This window comes from Myotis myotis, unplaced genomic scaffold (genome assembly GCF_014108235.1).
Source record: "Myotis myotis isolate mMyoMyo1 unplaced genomic scaffold, mMyoMyo1.p scaffold_m19_p_1, whole genome shotgun sequence".
Classification (NCBI taxonomy): domain Eukaryota; kingdom Metazoa; phylum Chordata; class Mammalia; order Chiroptera; family Vespertilionidae; genus Myotis; species Myotis myotis.
The window spans coordinates 26,310,192-26,337,198 of record NW_023416313.1 but is presented as its reverse complement, the minus strand read 5'-3'; the positions used below and the strand labels follow the sequence as shown (position 1 = coordinate 26,337,198).

The 27,007-nt window shown below is 40.6% G+C and overlaps 1 protein-coding gene across 4 annotated transcripts in view; it reads right to left on the bottom strand.

The window, feature by feature from the left end:
• The window catches only part of SLC30A9 (solute carrier family 30 member 9), a 77,997-nt gene extending 57,879 nt beyond the window's left edge, over window positions 1-20,118 (bottom strand). The window contains exons 1-3 of one of the 4 annotated variants that reach the window (XM_036332516.1): window positions 19,863-20,118; window positions 8,415-8,582; window positions 1,122-1,169 (exon numbers count right to left, since the gene is read on the bottom strand). In XM_036332516.1, the coding sequence (XP_036188409.1) occupies window positions 1,122-1,169; window positions 8,415-8,582; window positions 19,863-19,974 (328 nt within the window). In that variant the 5' untranslated portion in view covers window positions 19,975-20,118. Of the gene's footprint in view, window positions 1-1,121; window positions 1,170-8,414; window positions 8,583-13,830; window positions 13,939-19,862 lie in introns of those variants that run through there. The other 3 variants (XM_036332500.1, XM_036332490.1, XM_036332508.1) reach the window with 3 other exon arrangements.
• Window positions 20,119-27,007: the final 6,889 nt, after the last annotated feature.

Here is a 27,007-nt window from a genome sequence, read left to right as displayed (position 1 = left end):
TCAGGTACATTGCCCAAAGCCATACAGTTGGTACATGCTGGGGCCATAAATTGAATCCAGTTTTGTCTGACTCCAAAGCCACAGTGCTCCTAATCACAGAGTTACTGCCTCAGTGAAACATACTGATTTGGAAATGGGAGTCATAGCTCATTATAAAGAACAGTACTTTTTTTTTCTAGGCAATTATTCCTAGAAAAGAAAGTCAGACAAAAATGTCCAATCTCTACCTGGATTTGAAAAAGTTGAAGCTGAAAGGTGTTGACCTCTTGTTTTGTTCTTTAATCACCTTACTTTTCTAAAATGATAAAGTAATTGATAATTTTTATTTGCCATTACTCTTTTCCTTGGGTTTTTGAAAAAAACAATTACCACAAAATTTGTGACCAAAATGCAAAGTAAACTTCAGTAGAAAATTAGCTTATAAATCAGATACTAAATCCTTATGGTCAATAACCCTAACCTTAGCCCTCATTTATATAATAGAGGCCTGGTTGCACGAAATTCGTACATGGGTAGGTTCCTTAGGCCTGGCCACAATCAGGACCGATCTGGGCCTTCCAGCTGCCGGCCAGGGCCTCCCTTCCTTCCGTGCCGCCCCCTGGTCGTCAGTGCACGTCATAGCGAGTGAGCAAACTCCCGATCTCCTGGTTGACCTCCCAAGGGGGCACTTTGCATATTAGCCTTTTATATATATATAGAAGATATAAAAGCCTGAGCGAACTTTCAACCAGTAGCTATTACGTGCACTGACCACTAGGGGACAGACACTCACTGCACAGGCATGAAAACATGGAACAGACTGATTAATCTCAGAGGGAAGAGGGAAGTGGGGAGGACGGGAAGAGATTAACCAAAGATCTTATATGCATACTAGAGACCTGGTGCACAGATTCGTGCACCAATGGGGTCCCTTAGGCTGGCCTGCGGGGATTGGGCCGAAACCGACAGTCCAACATTCCCCAAGGGGTCCTGGATTGCAAGAGGGCGCAAGCCAGGCCGAGGAACCCCACCGGTGCACCAGGCCTCTAGTGATAAAATAACTATAAAGACCTCTATATAAACTAATTTTATATGTTTAATTCAAAACATCATAACAAAAAATAGGATTAAAATATATTTACCTCTTACTTGGAGAGGTTCTTGCTTAGTATGTGGACCTTTGAGTTCTGCTGTAAAGTTTCAAAAAATTTACATTAAGCAGTGGCTTGCATACAAACCTATAAATTTATGAGCTAATAATCTGGCAATGTGTTAAAAAGATAATATATGATAGACAAGTTAGATTTATCCCAGGAATGTTAAGAGTAGTTAAATGTTAACAGATTCAAGGAGAAAAACTATAGAATCATTTCAGGAGGTAAAGAAAAAGCATTTAATAAAATTCAACACCCAAGCAAGTTTTCAAACCCTTTCTGAAAATTAGGACAAAAAGAAATTTCCTTAAAAGGTAAAACAAACCTAAACATTGTATTCAATGGTGAAACTTTAGATGTATTCCTTTAAAATAAGGAACAAAACAAGGACAGACACACTGTTGATTCTTCTACTTAAAACTGTCCTGGAAATAATATTCAATGAAGAATGAAGCCCTGACTGGTTTGGCTCAGTGAATAGAGCGCCAGCCTGCGGACTCAAGGGTCCCAGGTTCGATTCCGGTCAAGGGCATGTACCTTGGTTGCGGGCACATCCCCAGTGGGGAGTGTGTAGCAAGCAGCTGAATCGATGTTTCTCTCTCATCGATGTTTCTAACTCTCTATCCCTCTCCTTCTCCCTTCCTCTCTGTAAAAATATCAATAAAATATATATATTTTTAAAAAGAATGAAGTAGTTACTAAAACTACTGTATAATCACCTCCCCCCCCCAAAAAAAAAAATTTTTAAAAGTAAATTGGAATCCACCTCACATCATCAACAACCAATTCCAGGTAGATTAATGACTTTAATGTTACAATATTTACATGCCTAACAAAACAATAAAGCCTATTTTTATGGTAGTGACATATTTCTTAACAAGGTATAAACAATACAAGGAAAAATTGATAAATTCTGCTTAGAATTCAGAACATCTGTTCATCAAAAGATCCCATTTAAAAAAGAAAGAAAAGCCTCAGACTGAGAAGATATTTCCAATAATTCAAATCAACAAATGATAAGTATCAAGACTATTTAAGAATTCCTCCAGATCAATAAAAGACAATTCACTAGAAAAAAAAGGCAGAAGACAAAAACAAAATTGAACAGAAAAACATTTATATATTGCAATATGATCCTTCTTATATTTTTTAATTTGGGAATTTGCAATGTTATTCTGAATAGGCTATATCCTTTCCCTCTTCCTCAAGCTTCAGGGCTCAGAACTCAGTCTGTTCTGAACCAGATACCAGACTGGCAGTTAGAATTCCTACCACTCAATCAAGTCTCCAAGCCAGCAAATGGCAGTTTTCAGTTCCCTGTTCCCTCTTACCACCCTGCCCTACTACCGCCTCCAGTAAGACACAGCCTTGGGTAACAAATAGAAGAGACTATTTTCAGCCTCCTGCATAAGGATAGGTACATAAGTTCAAACAGTGAGTCTGCCTCCAGTACCTCACTATGAATGTAGCACCTGCAAATCCATTACCCCAAACAAGCCAAACTCCTTCCTGGTTGCAAGTGCCTACTTAGCAACACAGAGTTTGGCATTTTCTGTTCCATTTCTTGGACATAAGCATGTCTTTTTTTTAATCCAGCTGTTCCTTCAATTTTCTCTTTTTACATTTTATCTATGACTCCAATGAGTGAGAAGTGAAACAGGTACTAAAGCATCTGTTTACAATGCCATCTTGATCAGAATTTCTGATTTATCTTCTTTCATGGCTTTTATGGATAAATTAAATATCAATAGACTAGACAGTAACAAAGGTAAAACTCCCTTTGAAATAAAGTAAAAAATCTTTTATGTAACTTTCAGTAATTGTCTTGATTATTTTTCAGTGAAAGCCACTGATCAAATGACTTAAAATAGTATATTTGTTATGTTTTGATAACCAAAACATTTACAGAAAATTCCAAAAGGCTTTTAATATATATATATATATTTTTATTGATTTCAGAGAGGAAGGAAGAGGGAAAGAGAGATAGAAGCATCAATGATGAGAGAGAATCATTGATTGGCTGCCTCCTGCACACCCCATACTGGGGATTGAGCCTACAACCCAAGCATGTGCCCTTGACCGGAATCGAGCCTGGGACCCTTCAGTCCACAAGCCAATGCTCTATCCATTGAGCCAAACCAGCTAGGGCATCCAAAAGGCTTTAACTATTCACCAAATCCTAAGTAGGTTACAATAGCATATTGATAAATTAAAATAGGCTTCAAAACACTTCTACTTAATAACTATAGCTTCTAACATTTGACATTTAACAGTTAAATGATTATTATGATTTTATTATTGTCTACCTTCGCAGCAAGCAAATTCTAAAGCATCTTTTTAGAATTTATATATCAATTTCTTAAATTTTTCCTTTGGTGAACAAAGAGTAGGGCAAAGAAAAGTGAATGGGGTGGTAGAATAACGAGCTTCCAACACTCACCTAATATCTGAACAACTGAAATCTACTGTCAAACATTTCACTAGCCCTCCTTTCCACAATGATCAAAGTCATTCAACCAAACACAGAAAATAAGGTCCTCTAAGAATTTCTGGATATAATTCTCACTACAGACTGTCTAGATGTCACTAATTATGTAGTGTTAAGAATTACAAACAAGAAATGCTAGCAAATGGCTCAAAAATAGGTATTGATACCTATTTTGCACACTGCCATCTTAATAAACTTACATGTATCACTGGAGTAGAAGCTTTATGATTTCATAAATAACCAGACATTTTATGCATGAAATATTTCTAGACATTTTGTTTTAAGCTCAAGTCCTGGCTGTTTGCCACACATCTGCTGTCATTAGCAAAATTAAAACTAATTTTACTAAAATTTAAAACATCTGAATGCTCCTTAAAAACGTAAGGATTCCTTAGCAAATCTCTGCCTCTTAATGAGCTGTGCCTGACTGTATCATGCGATCTGAATTATTCAAAAGTCAATCTCAAACTCTTAAATATACAAATTACCTTTCAATCAAGCAATTACTTGCTGTCTACCTGATGGCTAACAAAATCTAATCTGACCTAAGCTAATTCTGAAATATTGAGCCCAAAGTAAAACCATCACAAACAAACTATTTCTAATATAAGAAAATAAACTAACATTTTTATTTCAGTCAGCGTAGAAGAAAGAAACTACTCATAGATTTCAATTTCAAGCATTTTGTATAGAGGTACCAACATTAAGTATTTTTTGCCTGAGTCTAAGTTCACTTCAGAAGAGCATTATAACATAATCTACCCTTAATTATATTATTTCATCCCTTGTTTCTTCGTCCATTTTGATGATCTAATAAATAGGCTTTCTGGAACTTAAGGACGCGGTACACTCTCTATTCCTTCATTCTTTAATATCAAAATTCTCAGTCAATATTTACCCCAGCAGTTCTCCATCACCACAAGAAAAAGAAAAGAAATTGCTAAAATTACACAGTAAGCCTAAAGGGAGTGTAAGCCTTAGGGAAAAGGAAGAAAAAAAAGACATCATTACATGAATACATGTTTCTCAATTAATCTGTAAAACCTTCCCCTGTGAAAGACATTCAAAAGGGAAAGATGGCCTTAAAAGGTTTCTTCTTCAAACGTTCTCTTCTCCTAACAGTGTACTTTCCTTGGATTTTCTCCTACCTCTCTGGGCTGCTCCTCCTAATAATTCTTTGCAAGCTCCTCTTCTTCCATTTGTCCCTACTCATTGGGGGTTTTGTACTAAAAGATTTTTAGCTCATTTCAAACACTCTCCCTGCACTATATCAAACATACCAATGACTTCAGTCACCACCTAGGAATAGCTAACACCTCCTAAATCTGTATCTCCATGCTAGAATTCTACACATTCATTTATTTACAAATATTTATTAAACCCCTACTATATGCAAACCACTGCTCTACGCTCTGAAGTTCCTGCTGTCATTAGGCTTGCAAACAAGTGGGAAGTAAATAAATATTGAAAATACCAGTCAGTAATGAGTACAATTTAAAAGAGAATTAAAAGTAAGATAATATTAAAGACTGACTAGGTGGCTACTTTAGATTGAGTGATTAAAGAATGATGTGCAGAGATGCCGTTTCAACTCCAATGTAATGACCAGCAGAGGTCAGCCAGGTGAAATACACCTTGGAAAGAGAAAGCAACTAGAGCAAAGGCCCTATAAATAAGAAAAAGCTTGGTTTCCTAAAAACCAAAAGGAGATGGTTTGACTGAAACATAATAAGAAAGTCAGAGTGGAAGCACGGAGCCCAGGGAAACGGTTATTGCAGTAATCCAGTCAAGAGATGATGATGTCTCACAGTGGACTAGACCAGGTACAGCTTGTTTTATTGCGCCTTGCTTTATTGCACTTCACAGATAATGAGTTTTCATCAACATGAACAAAAAGATTATAATTCACTGCAGGCTCAGATGATGCTTAAATTTTTTTAGCAATAAAGTATTTTTTAATTAAGGTGCAAATCTTTTTTAGGCGTAATACCATTGTACACTTAATAGACTACATATAGTGTATACATATCTTTTATATGCACTGGGAAACCAAAAAGTTTATAACTCACTTTACTGTAATATTTGCTTTATTGCGGTGGTCTGGACTGACCTCACAATATCTCTGAGGATTGTCTGTAGTATACCCAACTGCCCACTAGATATCTGTTAAGATGTCTCAGAGACACCTACAATTTAGAAGATGACCAAAATTGAATCATCTTCTCAAAATACACTCCATCTAGCTTTGGTATTGCTAATTTTAGAAACCAATGAAATCACTACACAACTGCCCAATGCAGTAACCAGGCATTGACCTTTACTTGACCCCTTCCTTCAATGCCCCAAATTCAATCACCAAGCCCTAATTATACCACCTCCTAAATCTCCTGAGTTTATCTACTCCTTTAAAAGAATCATTGCCATTAGCCTGGTCTAGATCCTTATTTGTATTACTGCTCCTTTGCAATCTGTTTTCCAGTCTGCAACTAGTTATCATTCTAAAACCTTAAATCTGGTCAATTATTTCCTCTACTAAAAATACACCAATAGAGTCCCATTGCCTACAAAGTCCAAACTCCTGAACAAAACCCTGATCTGATTACTCTGTTTACCTCTTGAGTTAAATCCCTTGAATTTTTCAAAACTACCAACCCCAACACCAGGATCCTCTACTCCAGTGATGGCGAACCTATGACACGCGTGTCAGAGGTGAAACGCGAACTCATTTTTGTGGTTGATTTTTCTTTGTTAAATGGCATTTAAATATATAAAATAAATATCAAAAATATAAGTCTTGCCCTGACCGGTTTGGCTCAGTGGATAGAGCATCGGCCTGCGGACTGAAGGGTCCCGGGTTTGATTCCGGTCAAGGGCATGTACCTTGGTTGCGAGTGCATCCCCAGTAGGGGGTGTGCAGGGGGCAGCTGATTGATGTTTCTCTCTCATCGATGCTTCTAGCTCTCTATCACTCTCCCTTCCTCTCTGTAAAAAAATCAATAAAATATATTTATACACACACACACACACACACACACACACATCTTTGTTTTACTATGGTTGCAAATATCAAAAAATTTCTATATGTGACACGGCACCAGAGTTAAGTTAGGGCTTTTCAAAATGCTGGCACGCCAAGCTCAAAAGGTTTGCCATCACTGCTACTCACTACTTCAATCACACTATATTACTTGTAAATTTTACCTTCTTTTTCCACTGCTCATCACACCAATACCTAATTAGATATCATTCAGTTCCCTAATTAGATATTTCCTTATGGGAAACCTTTCCTAACCACTTTCTAGTAAGCTCAGGGGCCCTTCCCAGTATGTTCCTGCAGCACACAGTATTTCTCCTATCACAGGACTTACTATACAGTATTATATTTCTTTGCTGAATTTTCTGTTTTAGCAATAGACTATAAACTCAAAGAGTCATTCTCACTTGCTGCCATATGAAAAGTACTCAATAAATACTTCTTGAATAAAATAATAAAAACGTGAATAAAGGACTTCTTTTTAATGCTGCATAGCAAACTAGACAGCCTGAACAAAATCTTTTCAAATGCATTGCTAAAGTAGCAAAAAGTTTTCTTAAGAGGGCAAAACAAAGGAAAAGCTGGACCTCTATAGAATAAGTGAGCACACCAAAGCCAGTTTTTGCCTTAGTGATTTCTGTTGAGCTTATACTTTTTGAGCTTCTACAGAACTTCATGGCTACATGGGGCATGGGAGACCAGAGAAGAAGACTATTTCTGCTCAAGATGGAGACACTCAGAAAAAAAGTGTCTGCTAACAGAAAATACTCAGGAAAAAAGCCACACACCTGGTATAAACGTGAATTTAAAATAATACACACAGAAGGGAACAACAGGGAAGCATGTCTGCCTCTACTTTCCTGTTACATAGGGGTGGTGGGGGGGTGGGGGGGCGGGGGGGGGATTTCCCTGAAAACCCTAAGAATAAACCAGCCCTCATGCAAATTTGCACTCTGAATTCATGCTACCAAATGTGGTCTAAAAATGTAAAGCAGAGAATTTAATATGGTCCCAAGTTGTATTCTAGCAGCTAAAAGGCAAAAAGCAAACTCTCAATATAGGACATCTTCAATCCAGAGACATCAAATAATTCCAAGATATAGAACTGCAAAGAAAATGAACAACTCTTGGTTAAAAAACACAAATATGGTATAATGAATGAAAGCAAGAAACAAAGAAAAAAGATAATATAATTGGAACCAAAAGATTTCAGATAGTATAATTTTCTGTCGGAATATAAAAATTATGTTTAATGTGGCTAACTAATAAAAGTTTGAAAATATCAGCAAGAAACATGAGACTAACCAAGCAAGGTAAAAAAAACAATTACTTTCTAAAAATGAAAACTATAATAATTAAAAGCCCAACATATGTATCAATCAGCAGATTAGAGGTAACTGAAGAGGTAATTAGTGAATTAGGCAGACCTAAAAAAATAATCCAGAATTCAGGCCAGAATAGAAATATAAAAATGACAGAAATAGAAATACAAAATTCAGTAATAGAAAATATGACAGGCTTAGAGTCATGGAAAATAAAGCAAAAGGTAACATATTTCTAATGAGAGTTCCAAAAGGAGATAACAGAGAAATGGAAAGAGACAATATTTGAAGGGACAATGACAGAGAATTCCAGAATTCCAGAACTGTATAAAAATATCAGTAAGATTTTTTATAGGTAAGTTCTATCAAATATTCAAGAAACAAATATTCTTAAACCATTCCAGAATACAGAATTATTTTAAAAGATTTATACATACCTGCTTCATCAAGTGATGGTATTTTTTCCACTTGGAGAGTTTTTGATCCCTGCCCTTCTTTCTGAACATTCGTAGAGTACAACTTTACTTGACTCAGTGTACAAAAGTATGAGTGACTACAGGGAACCATGTTTGAAAAGCTTCCAAATGTCACCAAATTCTGCCATTCTAAAAGAAAAAATTTATTTTAATTTCAAACAAACTCACAAGGATTTTTATACCCAATAAAACATGCCTACTATGATTAGAATGAGAACAGTTTTACAGAATAACAATAAAACTTTCATACTGCAAGATACCCAAATGTACAGTGCCAAACCACTCTCTCCACTGGAGGTGTTTCCCTGACACCTAGGTATACAATTTTGTAAAGAAAAAAGTAAAGGATAATACTCCTATTTTCTCTCATTTGTAAACATAATCACATGGAAACCTTTAAAATATATTTTAAAAATTCATACTACTCAGCTATTCTGAAATACTCATTTTATATGCCGGTTACATGTAACAAACAAAAAAAAGAGGCATGTACTTTTCAGATATAGAAATCTTGAGGTGGGAGATCAGGAGGGCTTCTACTCAAAATTCTCATATACTATACTACTCAAAATTAAAGTGTTCTCTTTCTACTAGCTGCAGATTTATTCCTTTCATTTCATAATCAATAAGTGAGTTATGGGAATTTTAATTGAGGGAACAGGATATTAATTATGAAGCATTTCAGCTGCTGCATCTGGGTTGGCTATGAGCTTTAGAGGGCTGAAATACAGAAGAAAAAAAATTCCTCACTTGCCCTGAAGTGGTAGAAAAGCAAATCTGTCTATCTCTAGGCTCATGTGACCCTTCTCTTTTATTTTTATACTTGAGACCCAGTGCATGAAGGGTAGGGGGGTCCCTCAGCCCGGCCTGCACCCTCTCGCAGTCTGGGACCCCTTACACTTTACTACCCGCCTGCTCGCTGCTCCTTAGTGCTGCCATGGAGGCAGGAGGATACCACTACCACTGCTGTGCTTGCCAACTGTGAGCCCAGCTTCTGGCTGAGAGGCGCTCTCCCTGTGGGAGTGCTCTGACCACCAGGGGCAACTCCTGTGTTGAGCACCTGCCCCCTGGTGGCCAGTGCGCATCATAGCAACTGGTCGTTCTGCCATAACGGTCACTTAGGCTTTTATTATATAGACTAGAGGCCCGGTGCACAAAAATTGGTGCACTGGGGGGGGGGGGCAGTTGCTCAGCCTGGCCTGTGCCCTCTTGCAGTCTGGGACCCCTTGGGAGATAACGACCTGCTGACTTAGGCCTGCTCCCGGGTGGCAGAGGGCAGGCCCAATCCCTAGATGCAGCCCCTGGTTGGGCTCAGAGCAGAGCCAATTGGGGAGTTGGGGCGCCGCCCCCTGTCATGCACAGAGCAGGGCGGATTGGGAGGTTGCGATGCCACCCTCAGTCATGCTCAGGGTAGGGCCGATTGGGGGGTTGGGGCACCGTCCCCTGTCACACTGAAGGCAGAGTCAATGGGGAGGTTGTGGCACCACCCCCTGTCACGCACAGAGCAGGGCCGATCAGGAGGTTGGGGAGCTCCTCCCCATCACGCACAGAGCAGGGCCCATCAGGGGGTTGGGGCGCCTTCCCCTGTCCCAAACAGAGCAGGGCGGATAGGGAGGTTGTGGCCCCACCCCCTGTCATACACAGAGCCGCAGGGCGATCAGGGGGTTTGGGCGCTGCCCCGTCACGCTGATCCCGGTGCCGGGAGGCCTCGTGGCTCCGCTGATCCCAGTGCTGGGAGGCATATTACCCTTTTATTATATAGAATAGAGGCCTGGTGCACGGGTGGGGGCCGGCTGGTTTGCCCTGAAGGGTGTCCTGGATCAGCGTGGGGTCCCCACTGGGGTGCCTGGCCAGCCTGGATGAGGGGATGATGGCTGTTTGCAGCTGATCACACACCCTTCAGGGTGGGGTTCCCCATTGGGGTGCCTGGCCAGTCTGGGTGAGGGGCTGAGGGCGGTTTTCAGGCTGGGACTGAAGCTCCCAACTGCTCCTTTTTTTCTTTTTCTTTTTTTATTCTGGGCCAGCTTTAGCTCTGAGGCTCCAGCTCTTAGGCCTCCGCTCCTGAAAGCAGGTATCTGGTTTGTTTCGGTTCTCAAAACTCTGTATCAACTCCAGCTCTGAGATCCTGCTAGCTGAAAGCTGGTTTCTGGGGTTTTGTTTAGCATCTGTATTTGTTACAATGTTTGAAACTGCAGGCTCAGAGGCCTGCAAGGCAGGCGGGGAAGTTGGAGTCCTCTGTCACTGAAGCAAGCAAGCCTGTTAGTTTCAAGCTGCCTGGCTGCCGGCCGCCATCTTGGCTGACAGTTAATTTGCATATTGCTCTGATTAGCCAATGGGAAGGGTATCGGTCGTAGGCCAATTACCATGTTTCTCTTTTATTAGTGTAGATGACTACTTATAATTCTTTCTAAAAGAATTCAAAACCCTGTCTAGTTATAACATATATAAGGTGTCCCCAGAAAATGTATACACACACTTTGAATAATTGTTTTGTTAATCCTCACCTGAGGATATTTGTTCCCTGATTTTTAGGGAGAGCAGGAGAGAGAGGGAAAGACAGAAAAACATTGTTGTAGGGCCGGCGCAAGGGAAGCTTGGCTTCCTCCATCACCAGGGGCAACCCAAGGCTCCAGCTCCGTGGCCACGGCCCGCTGAAAGCAGGTATCTGGGGTTTATTTATCTTCTATAATTGAAACTTTATTGCTTTGAGTGGAGCTCAGAGCCGGCAGCGGCAGGCAGGAAGCTTGGCTTCCTCCATCATTGGGGCAACCAAGCCTCCTGCTTGCTCCAGCTCCGTGGCTGCCAGCCGCCATCTTGGTTGGATTAATTTGCATATAGTCACTCTGATTGGCTGGTGGGCATGGCTTAAGGCGTAGCGAAGGTATGGTCAATATGCATGTTTGTCTTTTATTAGTGTAGATTTTCAAACATATGCAAAGGTAGAAAAAGCTATACAATAAATGTCTACATACTTAATGCCCACCTTCAATAAGTATCAACTCATAGTCAACCTTGTCTCATCTCTATCTATACCAGTATCTCCTCACCTCCATTTTAATTGATGCAAAACTCAGACATAAAATAATCTGTAATAATAAAAGTGTAATATGCTAATTAGACCAGACATCCTTCTGGATGTCCTTCTGAATGAAGCCGTGGAGGCGGGGGCCGAGACAGTGGAGGTAGAGGCGGTGACAGAGCCACCGTAGCAGGAGTCAAGCCTCTTGCATGAATTTCGTACATCGGGTCTCTAGTTTCATTCATAAACATTTCAGTATGAATTCTTAGAAAGAAGAACTTTTAAAAGTAAAAACTAATAACAATTTAATATCATCAAATACCATCAATTTCCAATTTCCAGCTGTTATAGGTATTATAATTTTTGTGTGTGTGAACAGATCCTAACAAGGTCCACAAACTGTGACTGACAGATACCTTTTAAGTCTCTTTTAAGCTACAGGATATCTTCTTTTTTTTTTTTTTTTAAGAGCAGTTTTTATATTGAAGAGACCAAGTTGTTTGTCCTAAAATTTTGTTCTGGTAGTTTTCCAGTCTAAATTTTGCTGATTTAATTCCCTGTACAGTTTATCACATTCTATAAATTATCTAAAGGCTTTATCCAGGCCTCGTATCTCAGTTAATGCCGGGGTCCAACCCCAGCACGTCCAGGGGTTCCCAAAGGCGTAGACGGAGTCGGCGAAGAAGGAAGGACACGGAGACAGTGTTCAGTTGATCAGCAGCCTAGCCAGGATCTCCCCCCAGGATCTCCAGCCAAGTTCTGGTCTGGATCTCCAGAGAGGTTCTGCTGTTTATTGTCTTGTTACATCCGTATTTATACCAGTTTATTTTAATCCTGTCAATTTCTATTACAAAGGTTAGGGCGTTTCTTATCTCCATTCCAGGGAGTAAAGATTATGTAGCTTAAGCATGATTGTTTGTAGTTAAAGTGATTAACTACCCGCCTGGCACTTAGTTAAGGAGTTTCATCCCCTCCCTAACTTCAGGGAAAAATCCCTACCTGGGGAAACAAGCTTTCTCGGAAAGGTGACCTTGGTTAAAACACACAGCGCTAAGGGGAGCAAACATATTAAGAACAGTATGCTATATACGCCAGGTCCCTTGAAACATATGCTGTGCAGATGTTTCTATCCTGCAGCGACTGTGTCAAGCAGCAAGGATGGACCGGCTTCCGGCAAGTTAAAGCATCATCCTGATACACCAGGTTGCTGGTTCAATCCCCGTCAGGGCACATACAGGAAACAACCAATGAATGCATAAATTAATGGAAAACAAATCAATATTTCTCTCCCACTCTCTCTCTAAAAATCAATAAAAAATAAAGGCTTTATCCAAGTTCTGGTTCTTTTTATTACGGCAACACTACTTGTTCGGTGGTGATGAGTTCTTTCATCAGGAGCCACATAATATTTGATTGTCTATCTGTGACAGTGCATGCTGTTGTTCAAAGCCTAGAACCATTTATTCATTAGGTGGTTACAAAATGGTGATAATTTAATTTTATCACTTCTTCATTATTATTCAAATACTTCTACAAAGAGAACGTTCCCTTCAATTATTTGGTTATTCAGCAGTATAGTTCATATAGGAAAATCAAGCTAAGTAATTAACTCGTCCCCTTATTTTTTAGTTCTCAAAATAATGAGTTCATTACCATCCTGCAGTAGTGACAAGTAATTTCTGTGTGTGCATGTACTGTTATGATTTCACAGATTTAAACATTATTTGATGTATTTTAATCCATTTTAGTCATTATCTTGATTAATGCTCAAACTGTCCCATTTTTGGCTGGTATTCTGTTCAAATTGACACCTGTGTCCTTTTGGCACTATCTTAGTAATCTTTGATAGCTTCCTTGCCAGCTGTTTTGAAAAGTCCTTAATTTTTAACTTCAGGAAAATTTCAGGTATCAGCAACTTTAAAAGTACACATTTGGGCCCTGGCTTCTGTGGCTCAGTTGGTTGAGCATTGTCCCGTGCACTGAAAGGTCACTGGTTCGATTCCAAGTCAGGGCACATACCCAGGCTGTGGGTTCAATTCCTGGTTGGGATGCGTACAGAAGGCAACCAATCGATGTTTCTCTCTCTCTCTCTCTCTCTCTCTCTCTCTCTCTCTCTCTCAAATCAATAAAAACATTAAAAATTTGTGGCATTAAAATTTTACACAATTAAAAAATTACACAAAACTTACAGAATGCATTACTACCTTTAACAGTTTATATTCTAAAAAATACTCAGGACCACATTTGAGTCAATAAGCAAACATAATACCTCACACATAGTAGTAATAACACAAACATCTGTCAAATAAATGATTGAGTTCATTAATTAATTCTAGGCGGCAGAAAAATATTACCCACCATAATACCCTTTCTTCAAGGTGACTTCTAAAATAAGCTACATACAGAAGATCAGTCTTAAGTTTGGTGCTCACTCTTCTGCAGGTCTAGACAAGGACCTTCTTTTTGCTGTACAAATAAGGGTGGTTTCTTCATCAAGACTGCAAGCTACTGGTATTTTTATCAGTATGGTCATAACAATTATTCTTCTCCGCTTTTATTTTACTGTAGCTCCTAATGACCACTGCTACTGATCACCACTTGTCATCTCTCTCCAACCTGGTTTGGCATCTACCACTTACTCTGGCTTTCAGAGGAAATTTAGCCTTCTTTTTCAGACTACAACAACAAACAACACAAGAAACACTTTTTCTCCCATGTAAACTGACATACTGTACATGTTGCTTAGGGAGTAACAATAACTAAAAACAAACAGAATCAGAGTCAAATGTGCACCCTGTCTTTCAGAGGTCAGTCTCATTATTTAAGAAACGATTTCAGTAGTTTTTCCCCAAAATTTCTAAAGCACTGACATACTGAAAACTAAGTCATGGTTACTAAATCACTTAATTTCAAAGAGGTTAGTGATTGTGAATTTAAAATAAGACAATAAGTAGAACAGCACAGCAAAAGCTTGCTAGGCCCATATACTATTATTATATAGAATGCAAAAACTGTTCTTCATGGTATTATTTATTATAGCAAAAACTAGAAACAGCTTAAATGTTCCCCAAGAGAATGATTACATTATCAGACATCGCTGTATTTTCATTGTGTATTCATCAAAACCTTTTAATAACATGTAAAAATAGTCATGCTATAATGTATTTATAGGAGACAAAAGAATAAAGTCCGAATTCAACTATTACAAATGTTACTGGTAAAATATTTGGATTCTGCATAACTTTTTCTCCATACTTTTCTGTATTTTCAAAAAATGCCTAAATTTTTAAAAACTAAAAATATTATCATTGCTCAATTACTTTTAATATTACTAGTGCCAATATTAACACACTATCTCTAGTTTACTTTTACGCTTTCAGCCAGGCAAAAATGCAGAGAAATCTCTTTTATGCCTAATCAGCTAACAAGCAAAAGTGTGACTTTGATCCGGTAGCTCAACCTAAAAGACTAGTGCTGATTTGATTTTTCTCCAAAATAGAGTAAGCAATAGGAAATCCTTTTTTTTTTTTTCAAGTAAAGTATATGAGATGCTGGCAACTTCCTGCATTGCTTCTTGGCATACATCTCTATTGCCTTGCTTTATTCTTGTTAATATTTGCTTTAAAAAGTAAAAACAGTAACAGGAAAGCTAGAGTCCCAGACCAGCACATGTAATGAAACAGTCCCTGCTGGCTACTTTCTTGCACAACACTTATGTTTTCTCATTCCTAGTGTCTGCCCAATAAAGGTGAAAACTGTGTCTCTTGTTCAGCATTACACCATAGTAACTATAATGTCTACCACCTCTTTATTGAATAATTTTTACTCACAAAAACTCTATGAAGAACATACTCATTTTACAGTTGTAAGTCCTATCATTAACTTGAACTACACAGAATCATGCTGTCAGTCTGCCAAAATGGTCTTTTATAATTGTCAATGTTCCTATTAGTTATTTAAGGGAGGGAGTTCTGGGGACAAAAGTTAAATTGTTAAAATCCCTACTCTACTTATCTTACGGTAGTAAATATGAGCACATTACAGATAGGAATAAAATACAAAGCTTTAATTTCTATATTTTTATTTAAAAACTTTCATTAATCTCAGTTTTAAGCAAAAGCATGTGTCTGTTCATTTGATATGCAGTACTTAAAGGAGCATCCTCTGACCTCAAATTTTTGTCAAATTTTTTATAAATATATGAAAAAATAAGCCCTAGCTGGTTTGTCTCAGTGGATAGAGCGTCAGCCTGTGGACTGAAGGATCTCAGGTTCGATTCCGGTCACGGGCACATGCCTGGGTTGTGGGCTTGATCCCTAGTAGGAGATGTGCAAGAGGCAGCCAATCAATGATTCTCTCTCATCATTGATGTTTCTATCTCTTTCCCTCTCCCTTCCTCTGTGAAATTAATAAAGATATATTTTTTAAAAAGTTAAGTGCTCTATGCAAAGCCAAAGAAACTTAAAACAAAAAGGATATATTCACTATAGAAATTAAGTAACATCTTATTATTTAAAAGTATATGTTTATTGTAGATCATTTGAAAAACACAAAGCTAAAAAATTTTTCTAGAGAAACTCAGTTAACATCGCAGTATATTTTCTTACTAAATTTTTTTCTAATTTTAACTAATAGTACAAGAGCATTTTTCTATGTCACTAAATATTCTAAATTATTACTTTAAAAAATGGTTGCATATATCACCAGCCCATAATAAATTTACTATAATAATATTTTAGTTTCTAATTATAACTATGTTACCAATTTATTACTATGAATAATGAACTTATGCACACATTTTAATACATACCTGATTATTCCATTAAAGTAAATCCCTTTAAGTAGAATTGCTGGGTCAGAAGGCATAAACCTTTAAAGTTATTATTTTTTAACTATTTTTATTGATTTCAGAGAGGAAGGGAGAGGGAGAGATAGAAACATCAATGATGAGAGAGAACCATCGATTGGCTGCCTCCTGCAGATCCCACACTGGGGATCAAGCCCGCAACCCAGGCATGTGCCCCCGACCAGAACTGAACCTGGGACCCTTCAGTACACAGGCCGACGTTCTATCCACTGAGCCAAACCAGCTAGGGCTAAAGTTATTTTTATACAAAGAATAACTGACCTATAAAACACTGTTCAACTATATGTCCCAATCAGTAGTAAGAGAGTTCCTGCTTTCCTGCACCCTCAATATGAGGCATCATTATGAAAAACTTATCCAACACAGCCAGGCAATGAGTACTAAATCCTTTAAACTTATGGTTCTGTTTATTAGTGAGTATAAAACATTTTTGCTTTTTTTTTTGCCACTTGAACTCTTTGCCCACTTTTCTACTGAAATGTACATTGGTTTGTAAAAATTCTTTTTAAATTAGGGATACTAACTCTAACTGCACTATCACTAGAGTAGTCACTGTTCATTGAGCACTTGAAATGTGGCTACTCTGAACTAAGAGGTGCTGTAAGTGTAAGATACACACTGGACTTCAACAATTTAGTACAAAAAGATAATGTAGCCCTAGCCGGTTTGGTTCTGTGGATAGAGCATCGGCCTGTGGACTGAAGGGTCTCCAGTTCAATTCCTGTCAAGGGCACATGCCTGGGTTGTGGGCTCGGTCCCCAGTAAGGGGTGTGCAGAAGGCAGCCAATCAATGATTCCCGCTCATCATTGATGTTTCTCTCTCTCTCTTCCTCTCCCTTCCTCTCTGAAATCAATAAAAATATTTTTTAAAAGATAATGTAAAATATCTCAATAATTTTTATATTGATTACATGTTGAAATATTTTGAATATACTGGATAAAATAAAGTTAATTTCTTCTCATTTTTTAAAATATGGCTATCAGATAACTGAAAATTACATACATGACTCACATATTTCTTTTGGACAGTACTGCTCTAGAATACTGTTTTCCTTTCACCTTTAAATATTTTTCAGGTTAGTTTGACAAACAGTTATTTCTCACTTTAAGTATGCAAATGAAGCAATTGTTTCCCTCAAGGTTTCCTCCTCTCCTTACTCTTCATACGTTTTCCCAACCCCATATTCTCCCACACAAGAATTTTATAAGCATAGACTAAACTTTATTTCTTGACAAAAAAGTATGTTTTTAGAATTTTTCCCAAAAGTTCTTCAAATACTGTTTTCTTCTTACACTTAAACAGTACTCTTTTTCTAAATTATTTTTAAATTTTACCATAATTATGGTAGCCCTTTTAAAACAGTTTCAGTCTACTGAAACTAAATTTTCACAAACAAGGTTATTTTTAAAACCCACTAAGTGTTTTTAAGTGTGAAAACACATTTTAATTTTTTAATAATAAACATTCCAAAGAACTCTGCCAAGTCATTCTGACTGGTGAGATAGGAAATTATTATTTATGGTTCCCAGATGATAAGAGAACATAATTTTTGACATGACAGTTACAGAGACTAGAATTACATATTACACTATTTCAACTCCTTTTAACCAACATTTAAAGGGCAGTTTTGCCTAAATTCAACAGCCACTACAGCTAATTTAAATGCCAAGTACATAAATTATGTGGTCAATAGAAGCAATGCTACAAAGTTTACTTGGGTATTTTTTGTTGTTGTTCATCCTCACCCGGGGATATTTTTCCATTAACTTAGACAGTGGAAGGGAGAGGGAGAGGCAGAAAGAGAAACATCAATGTGAGAAAGACACATCAATTGGTTGCCTCCTGCAGGGGCCTGGTGGGGACTGAGCCTGCAACTGAGTTATGTGCCCTTGACTGGAATCCAACCTGGGACACTTCAGTCTGTCGGCCGATACTCTAACCACTGAGCCAAACCTGCTCGGGCTTATTTGGGTATTTTAAAGTGAGTATAACCAAATGATTCATTCTGCTCATAAGAGAATCAGGTATATTGCCAATATAAAAAACTCAACAATTATACTTTCCATCACCACCAAAAAGCCTCAAGAACATTTCTGAAAATTTAAGAGCCCACTTTTACATTTATTGCCAATAAAAAAATACAAATGTATTCTTTGCACAGCATAGGCGCTACCAGAGCTTGTATTATACACTAGTGGCCCAGTGCACGAAATTCATGCGGGGGGGGGGGGGGGGGGACCCTCAGCCCAGCCTGCACCCTCTCCAATCTGGGACCCCTCAGGGGATGTCCGACTGCTGGTTTAGGCCGGATCCCACAGGGACTGCTGGCTCCTAACCGCTGACCTGCCTGCCTGATCACCCCTAACCACTCTGCCTGCCAGTCTGCTCGCCCCCCAACTGCCCCCCCTCTGGCCTTATTGCCCTCAACTTCCCCCCCCCCACACCGGCCTGATCGCCCCCAACTGCCCTCCCCTCCTGGCTTGATTGCCCCTAACCGCCTCTGCCCAGCCACCATGGCTTTGTCCAAAAGGACATCCAGAAGGTCTCCCAGTCTAATTAGCATATTATCCTTTTATCAGTATAGATTTGAACAACTTGACTACAAATTCTATGGCCAGGTCACAAACATCCTACAAGTGTTTCAAACATGAATTTTTGAAAAATGTTTCTGCAAATACTCTTTGCATCCTCGGGAATCTGGAGGATTAGATTAAGGGTGGGTTTGGTTCAGTCTCCGCCCTCATTGTTTCCATCTCAGTTTTCAAGTGTCACGCTATGGCTGGCCAATCTATGGCCAAAAGCGAGGGAAGCCTGATTAAAACTTACAAGCTCAAAGCTATTTTGGAAACGATCGGACAATCTGCATTAGAAACGAATGTTGAAGTAGAGGGATAAAAATAACAGCTCCGGTAGATGCTTTTTCACCAAAAGGATTGTTCAACGGAACTGAGGCGTTCTTTTGTTTTTCCGCCAAAAATTGGGCTCAATTCAATGACGGTGAGATGGCCATAGCCTCATACTTCTGAATGACTCGCAAATTGCAACCCCGCGCGCCTTCATCCTTTTAGGAAATGTAAGAAAACAACTGGGAATCGAGACAGGAGCAGGGCAGGAAAACCTCCTCGGCTACAACGCAGGTAGGTCGGGAGCTCGAAAGCCCTGGAGTCTGAGGAGTCGGTCACTTCCCACGAGGCTGCCTGGGGTGCGAGGAGAGGGGTCACTGCCGGCACCGCGATGTGCACGCAATGCTTGATTAGCTACAAAGTGGGCGGCTTCAAGGTGGCGACCCTGTCCGCAAGCTCTGTGAGCCCTGACCTGCGCTAGGACCGAAACGACACCAGGGTCCCCAAGGCCGGTCAGGAGCCCCCCTGGCGGGCGGGCCCCACTGCAGAGGCGGAGACCCGAAAGGCTGGGGCTGGGGGAGGGCTCGCGGGCGCGCGGCCCGAGGAGAGGCGCCCAGCTCCGCCTGCTCCTCCAGCCCGGCTTCCGCGGAACCGGCGGCCGCCGGGGCGCGACACTCACCCGGGAGCCCGCCGGAGCCGCGGGCCGCCGCCCCGCCGCGCAGACGGAGCCGGCACAGGGAGGCCCAGCCCCGTCCGTGGGCCGCAGCGGCGGCGGCCAAGCCCGGCAACATCCTGGCGGGGCAGAGGCCCCTACTCGGACTGCGTCTCCTGCCGCCGCGCCACCACCGGCACCAGCGGACTCCATAGACCGGGTACCGGCGAGCGACGACGCCTGCGCCGCCACTGGCGGCCTCGGGGACCCGGAAGTGGCAACGTCATTTATTAACGCCGGCGCGGACGCAGCGGACGTGACGTCACGCGGAGCGCGAATCGCGAAGTTCTGAGTCGGGGCACCTAGACTGGGCGGGTGTGGGGCGGGCGTGGCTGCAGGTGAATTTGGGTGTGTATTCTTTTTTTTTTAAGGTATCTTATTGTTGAAAGTATCACAGATGTCCCTTTTCTGCCCATTGACCCCTCCACTCCAGCCCCGCCCCCCGGGTGTGTTCTTGTCTCCTCCGCGTCTGCACGTTCACTCCTTGCCTTGAAATCGTCGCCTAAGTTGTGGGCGTCTTCACAGTCAAGAAAGCCTGAGAGAAGTGACAGCCTGTGGGGCTTTTGCTTGCTTTTTCACTTCTTTCCGAACTCAAGACCCGGGCCAGGTGTTGTAGGTGGGAAGGAAGGTGGGAAGGAAGGACGGACGGACGGACGCTGTCTTCTGATTCTCCCTCCCGTGCCTTCCCTGGTAAGTTCCAGAGGAGGCCGGCATGTCTTCGGTGCTGCCGAACCTTCACCGGAGCCCGTCGTTCTTCGCCTGTAATGCCTTTTCGTACCCAGTACCACGAAGGCAGGGACCGGCTTCGGAATCAGTTACCTGCCCACTCACCTTTGAACCGCAGATTCTCGTCTGTAATACAGCAGAGTAAGAATTTTATAAATTCGAGATGTGTCTGCATAATCGAGATGTGCAGACATCGACAGCAGGAATCAGTCTGGGCCCAGAGAGAGAGAGAGAGTCCGCCCCATATTCACCGCGGCGTTAACCGTGTTTCTCTCCGACATGTTTCTCTCTGTGTTTATCTTCTCCAGGTCTTAGCTCAAACTTAAGAGAGGCCTTCCTCGACCACCCTTGCTGGTCAGGCCTCGTTGTTCTCTGCCTTGTCGCCCTGTATACATTCCAAGACACTTATCACTGTGTGAGACTATTTTATTTTCTGTCTCAAAATAGAAAATAAAGTGTCATGATGCTGGAATCTTGTGTTTTGTACATTGCCGTTTCCCAGGGGTTAAAACAATGTGTGGCACAGATAAAGTGGTTGAATGGAATGCACAGTAGTTTGTTTTCAAATTAATCTCAGTCACTTAACTGTATTACCACACGATAGCTATTTCAAGGGGAAACTAATGACCCTATTCCTAATTTTAAAAGAATTAACAGTCTTATACAGACTGAGATAAAGCCAAATTAGTGAAGTCATGGTGATTAAATTACCACAGATTGGTAAGCAAATTTAACTTCCTAAGGCAAACATAGTTTAAACATTAAGTGGTCAAACATTGAAAAGTGCTGTTCACCACCATATGTTCTTTCCTTTCAGCATCTCCCATACTCACTTCCTCATGCTACCGGTTGAGCTGATCTCACTCACACCTGCCAGGCGGGGGTCAGGCAAACCCACCATGGACTGTAAAACTAAATGCACTATACTTAGCACCAGGGCAAGGTCCAAGTGGATGAGTTGCCTGGGCAGCCACAGTGTGGCCCACTGCTCCCCCAGACATGCTTGGGTCCCACTTTTATTTCTGGCTCCCTAGGAGGGCCTTTTCTGTCTGACCCTCAGAGATCCTGGCCCTGAGATTGGCTTCTGTTGTGGGCTGAAATGTGCTATCCCCCCAACTTCATATGTTGAAGCCCAAACTGCCATCACATCAGAATATGACTGTATTTGGAGACAGGGCCTTTTCAGTGGTGATTAAGTTAAACTGAGGTCATTAGAGTGGGTCCTAATCACATCTGACTGGTGTCCTTAGCAGAAGAGGAGATTTGGACATCCAAAGAAACACCAGGGATGTGCACACACAGCGGGAAGACTGTGCCAAGGCACAGTGAGAAGGCATCCATCTACCAGCCAAGGAGAGGCCTCATCAAAACCAAACTTGCCACACCTTGATCTTGGACTTTCAGCCTGCAGAACTGTGAGAAAATACATTTTCTGTTGTTGAAAACACCCAGTCTGTTGATAGTTTGTTCTGGTAAAACAAGCAAATTAATAGACATTACAACTGGCCTTTGCTGTTTTCTGTTACTACTAATAATAATGAAAATAAAAGTTAACCTTTATTACATATCAAAAAAGTGCTGTCCCATAAATATAATCTGAAATTGGCTCATATATCTGAATATTACTATTAAGATAGACTTTAACAGAAATTCAACTTTATGATATAAAATGCATAAGGGTTTAACTCTTAATTTTATGGCAACTATGTAAATATCACTAACCTTTGCTATAATGCTATTTAAATGCTTTAAATTCTTAAAAATAGCCCCTGGTTTCAACTATCATTTTAATCAAACTGATCAAAGCTTCTTAGAGTCTATTATGTACTATATTGATTTCGGAGAGAGAGGAAGAGAGAAGGAGAGAGAGAAACATCGATTGACAGCCTCCCGCACCCCTAACTGAGAGTTGAACTGGTGACCTTTTGCGGCGACACTCAATTGAGACACACTGGCCAGGGCTTCCTCCTCTTTTTGCCTCAAATATCTATACAAGCAGGATAGGACAGGCCTAGACTCTTGCTCTATTTTATTTGCAACCTTCTGTGAACCCATCTTCCAAATATTTCAACAGCATGGACATCTTCATTAGAGTTTCATTGTTCCCACTAACTCTAGTACACTTTCTCCTGACACCTCCAACATTCCTTGTCCTTGGGTAGCTTGCTGGAAACTTTCATCTGACATGTATTAGATTTCTGTGAAAGTTTACACCAAATATCCAGGCCTTTATTTTATAGCTTTTTTTTTTTTTTTAATTAAAAAGTAGGTTGAATTGAGTTGATTCTCGTATTAATTTTGGTTACATTTACTTCCGGACACAAACAGCTACAGAGGAATTTGAGACAAGGGCGTGGGGTGGGGGAGAGGGAAGAAGCCTGTCCCTGCCTTGTTTCCTTGTTAAGAAGGAGCCAGCTTTGGAGAAGGGAAGCCAAAGCATGGTTTGTAACAAGCTGAATAGATGCCCTTGAAAGCTGAGGCCCACACAATACCCATGAAACAGTAAACAAGCTTGACTGTGGTTTTGGCTTATTTACAATAATGAGTAAATCAATTAAGAATTTCAAATTTCTCTTTTTACTTAAAAAGAAGTAGGCTATTAAGAGCCATAAGACTTTCCAAAGAATTTGGGGTAAATGGGAGAATTTAACAAACAAAAAAGAACTAAATAAACAAAAGAAAATCTTAAAGTAAGCAGCAAAAGAATAATTACTTAACCCACATGGCTGCGACAAATGAAAGGCCAGAGTACAAAAAAAATAATTACTCATTAACTTGCACTGTAGCATCTGCTACATGTTATTTCAGCAACTGAATTATGCAGTAATGACTTAGAATTCTAAACTTAAGTATCTAATCATTTAGCAGTCATTCCTGTTCCATACTTGCAAAAAAAAACAAACAAACATTTTATTGGAAAAGTGGTTAAATAGTATCACGACTAGTCATAGAATCTAATACTGTATACTGGTACATTCAAACTGGCCAGCAGCTGCTCACTGACCTCATTGTTGAAAACAGTGGTTTTTATGGTAACAAGTGAGAAGCCCTGAGACGGTTCAATATTTTACACCCTCGCTATTTTTTTTCTGATAATGGGCTTGTTCTCTTATTCCTTTTCCATAAGTAAAGAAAGCATCAAATTATTTAGTCACTGCACCCCCAGCCAAGAAGTACAGGTCTCTGATGGAAACTGTACTCTAGACAGTGGGTTTTGGCTATTTGTGAGGATGTCAAAAGGGAAAATACACAGCTGATAAAGCGTAGAACCAAGGTTAGCGTAATGCTCTCCAGTTCCATCCATGCCATTGCAAATGGTGAGAATTCCTTCTTTTTTACTGCAGTGTAGAATTCCATCGTGTAGATGTACCATAGTTTTCTAATCCACTCATCTGCTGATGGGCACTTAGGCTATTTCCAAATCTTAGCAATGGTGAATTGAGCTGCTATGAACATAGGGGAGCATATATCCTTTCTGATTGGTGTTTCTGGTTTCTTGAGATATATTCCTAGAAGTGGGATTATTGAGTCAAATGGGAGTTCCATTTTTAATTTTTTGAGGAAACTCCATACTGTCTTCCACAGTGGCTGCACCCGTCTGCATTCCTACTAGCAGTGCACGAGGGTTCTTTTTTCTCCACATCCTCGCCAGAACTTGCCGTTTGTTGATTTGTTGATAATAGCCATTCTGACAGGTGTGAGAAGGTACCACACTTCTATTTTTTAAAAAGCAACAACAAAAAACCACACCCTTCTATTAATGTAGCCTCTAGAATTCAGTGTTCTAGAAAATGGAAAGGAATGGCAGGGAAGAACACCCCATCCCATCATACATAAATAATTTTCATTTTATATTGCTCTATTTTTCAGAAGAATGAACAGACATGAAGAGTGGTTAAATGTATTACCCATGGTCATAGATTTGTGTGAAGTAGTTAACTACTGAAATCTGGTTCTGACCCTTATTCTATGCTCTTACCATTATATTACAACTAGAGACCCAGTGTATGAAATTCGTGCATGGGGAGGGGGGTCCCTCAGCCCGGCCTGCACCCTCTCTAATCCGGGGCCCCTTGGGGGATGTCCGACTGCCTCTCGCAATCCGGGACCGCTGGCTCCTAACCACTTGCCTGCCTGCCTGCCTGATCGCCCGGAACCCCTCTGCCTGCCTGCCTGATCACCCCTAACCACCTCTGCCTGCCTGGCCTAATCGCCCCTAACTGCTCCTCTACCAGCCTGATCTCCCCTAACTGCTCCCCTCCTAGCCTAATCGCCCCTAACCACCTCTGCCTCACCCTGTACCCGAGACCTGGGCTTCCCTCCCTCTGGCCAGCCACAGGTACCCAGGACCCAGGCCAGCTTCACCCGGGCTGGCTGCCCGCCACAGGGGACCGTGGCAGGCAGCTTCGCCCGGGCCATAGCTGCAGATGCCCGGGACCGTGGGACGGGCGGCTTGTCCCTTTCCCAGGATGCAGACACAGGCGCAGGCGCTGATGTCCGGGTCCACGGGGCATGCAGCTTGTCCCTCTCCCAGGCCGTAGCCCCAGCCTCTGGCGTCTGGGACCACAGGGCAAGCAGCTTGTCCCTTTCCCGGCCACAGGCGCAGGCACAGCCACTGGCACCTGGAACTGTGGGGCGGGTGGCTTGTCCCTGTACCAGACTGCAGCCTGGCTGGTCCCCATCTCTCTCTCGCAAGCTCATTTGTTCCTGGCTGGTCCCCATTCCTCTCTCCCCAGTGTCTAGTGTCTGAGCCATTACAGCATGATGGCATGAGGGCGTGATGACCATTTGCATATTACCTCTTTATTCTATAGGATATCCTGTAATCTTCAAAATTTAAACTTTCCTTGACAATTAAAAAATTTACAGCACCTGGGTAGGGGAGAAAACGGGATATGGTCAACACTACAAATATCAATTAGTACTCAACAGTACCTGGAAAATAATTTGATATTTTCTAACTGTTTGGGATATAAATAATTGGGAAATTATGATAACAACTACTCAATTTATTCAGTAAAGCACTCCATACAATTGTTCTAAATGACAGATCATAACAGCCAAAATGTTTTGAGCCCTTTTATCTGAAGCACTATTTTAAAATTCTATATGGTTGGCTCATTTTGTCATCTCACAATGTATGTGGTAATATCACCATTTTATAGGAGAAACAGAGATCACACAGCTAAGAAGTGACTGAACCCTACAGTTTGACCAAGCTCTTGTGCCTTCCTGATAATATTCTTATTTCCTCTACTTCCTAGGTGTCTCACTTAGGATAAGAATCAAGTCACTCCCCATTTTTGGCAGATTCCCTAAAGAAGACAGAATTGTAATTCTGGGCTTCATTCTGTGCACATTATAGATAAATTTAGTTTTGAGCATTTTATAGACTATTTTTGCATCTTATGCATTCATTTGGGGAAGTTTACAAAAGCATGTACTGAAGGGGACTTTTAATCAGTTACTGATTTTGAAGATGTACTTCTGGAAGAGCTCTTGTTACAGAAACTGATCTGATTTTGCTATTAATAAGTAATAGCACTTTTGCTTTCTGTCCCTGGAATTTACCTGAGAGTAAAAAAAAAGCAACTGTCAACACAAGGTTGTGTACTTTGCTGAGGGAAAGGGGAAAAAAAAATTCTCTTAACAGGTCCAAAGTTTCTTTTTTGCACAGAAAAGTGTTGACATAAAGCATAGCAACATAAGTTTAAACCACTACTGATTCATCAAGTAGGGAAGTTCTTTAAATTTCAAGAGTCTCAGAATTTCCTAAGGTAAAATGAGAAGCATATTATAAAATGTAGCTATTCACCTTCAACAATTCTCAACATAATTCTATGCTGACCACATTCTATGAATGAAGAAATTGAAGGCCAATGAAACAAAAAGAATGTGTACAGGTTGGAGGCACCACTGTGGGCTTCCTGACATTATCCTGATGCCATATTATATTTGTAACATTTGAGCTGAGACATCCTGAATTTAAAAGAGCCCAGAGAATGTGGTGAAACATTTATTTACTTTTCCCATGGAGTCTCTTATCAGATCACAGAGTCTACCTCAAATAGATAGTAGTTTCCTTTCTCTCTTGGCTCCTTGCCTTTCTACCATCTTCTTCCCTCTACCCATCCAATCTTCCAAATCTTTTCCTGCCCTCTGTCTCCCATTAGGTTCCCATCTCCGTGTTGATGGGCAATAAAGGATCATTCAGGTGCTATCTATCTTTGGAGAAACTTTTGAGTACTTCAGATTCTTCAGAATAAAACCCTACCCAACAAACCTTTCTCTGTATGCTTTCTGATTCTCAAATCTCAAAGCCCAACTTTGGACTGATTTGTTTCTGCTAGCAGGGTGAACTAGACACACTAGAAATAATCTTTCAG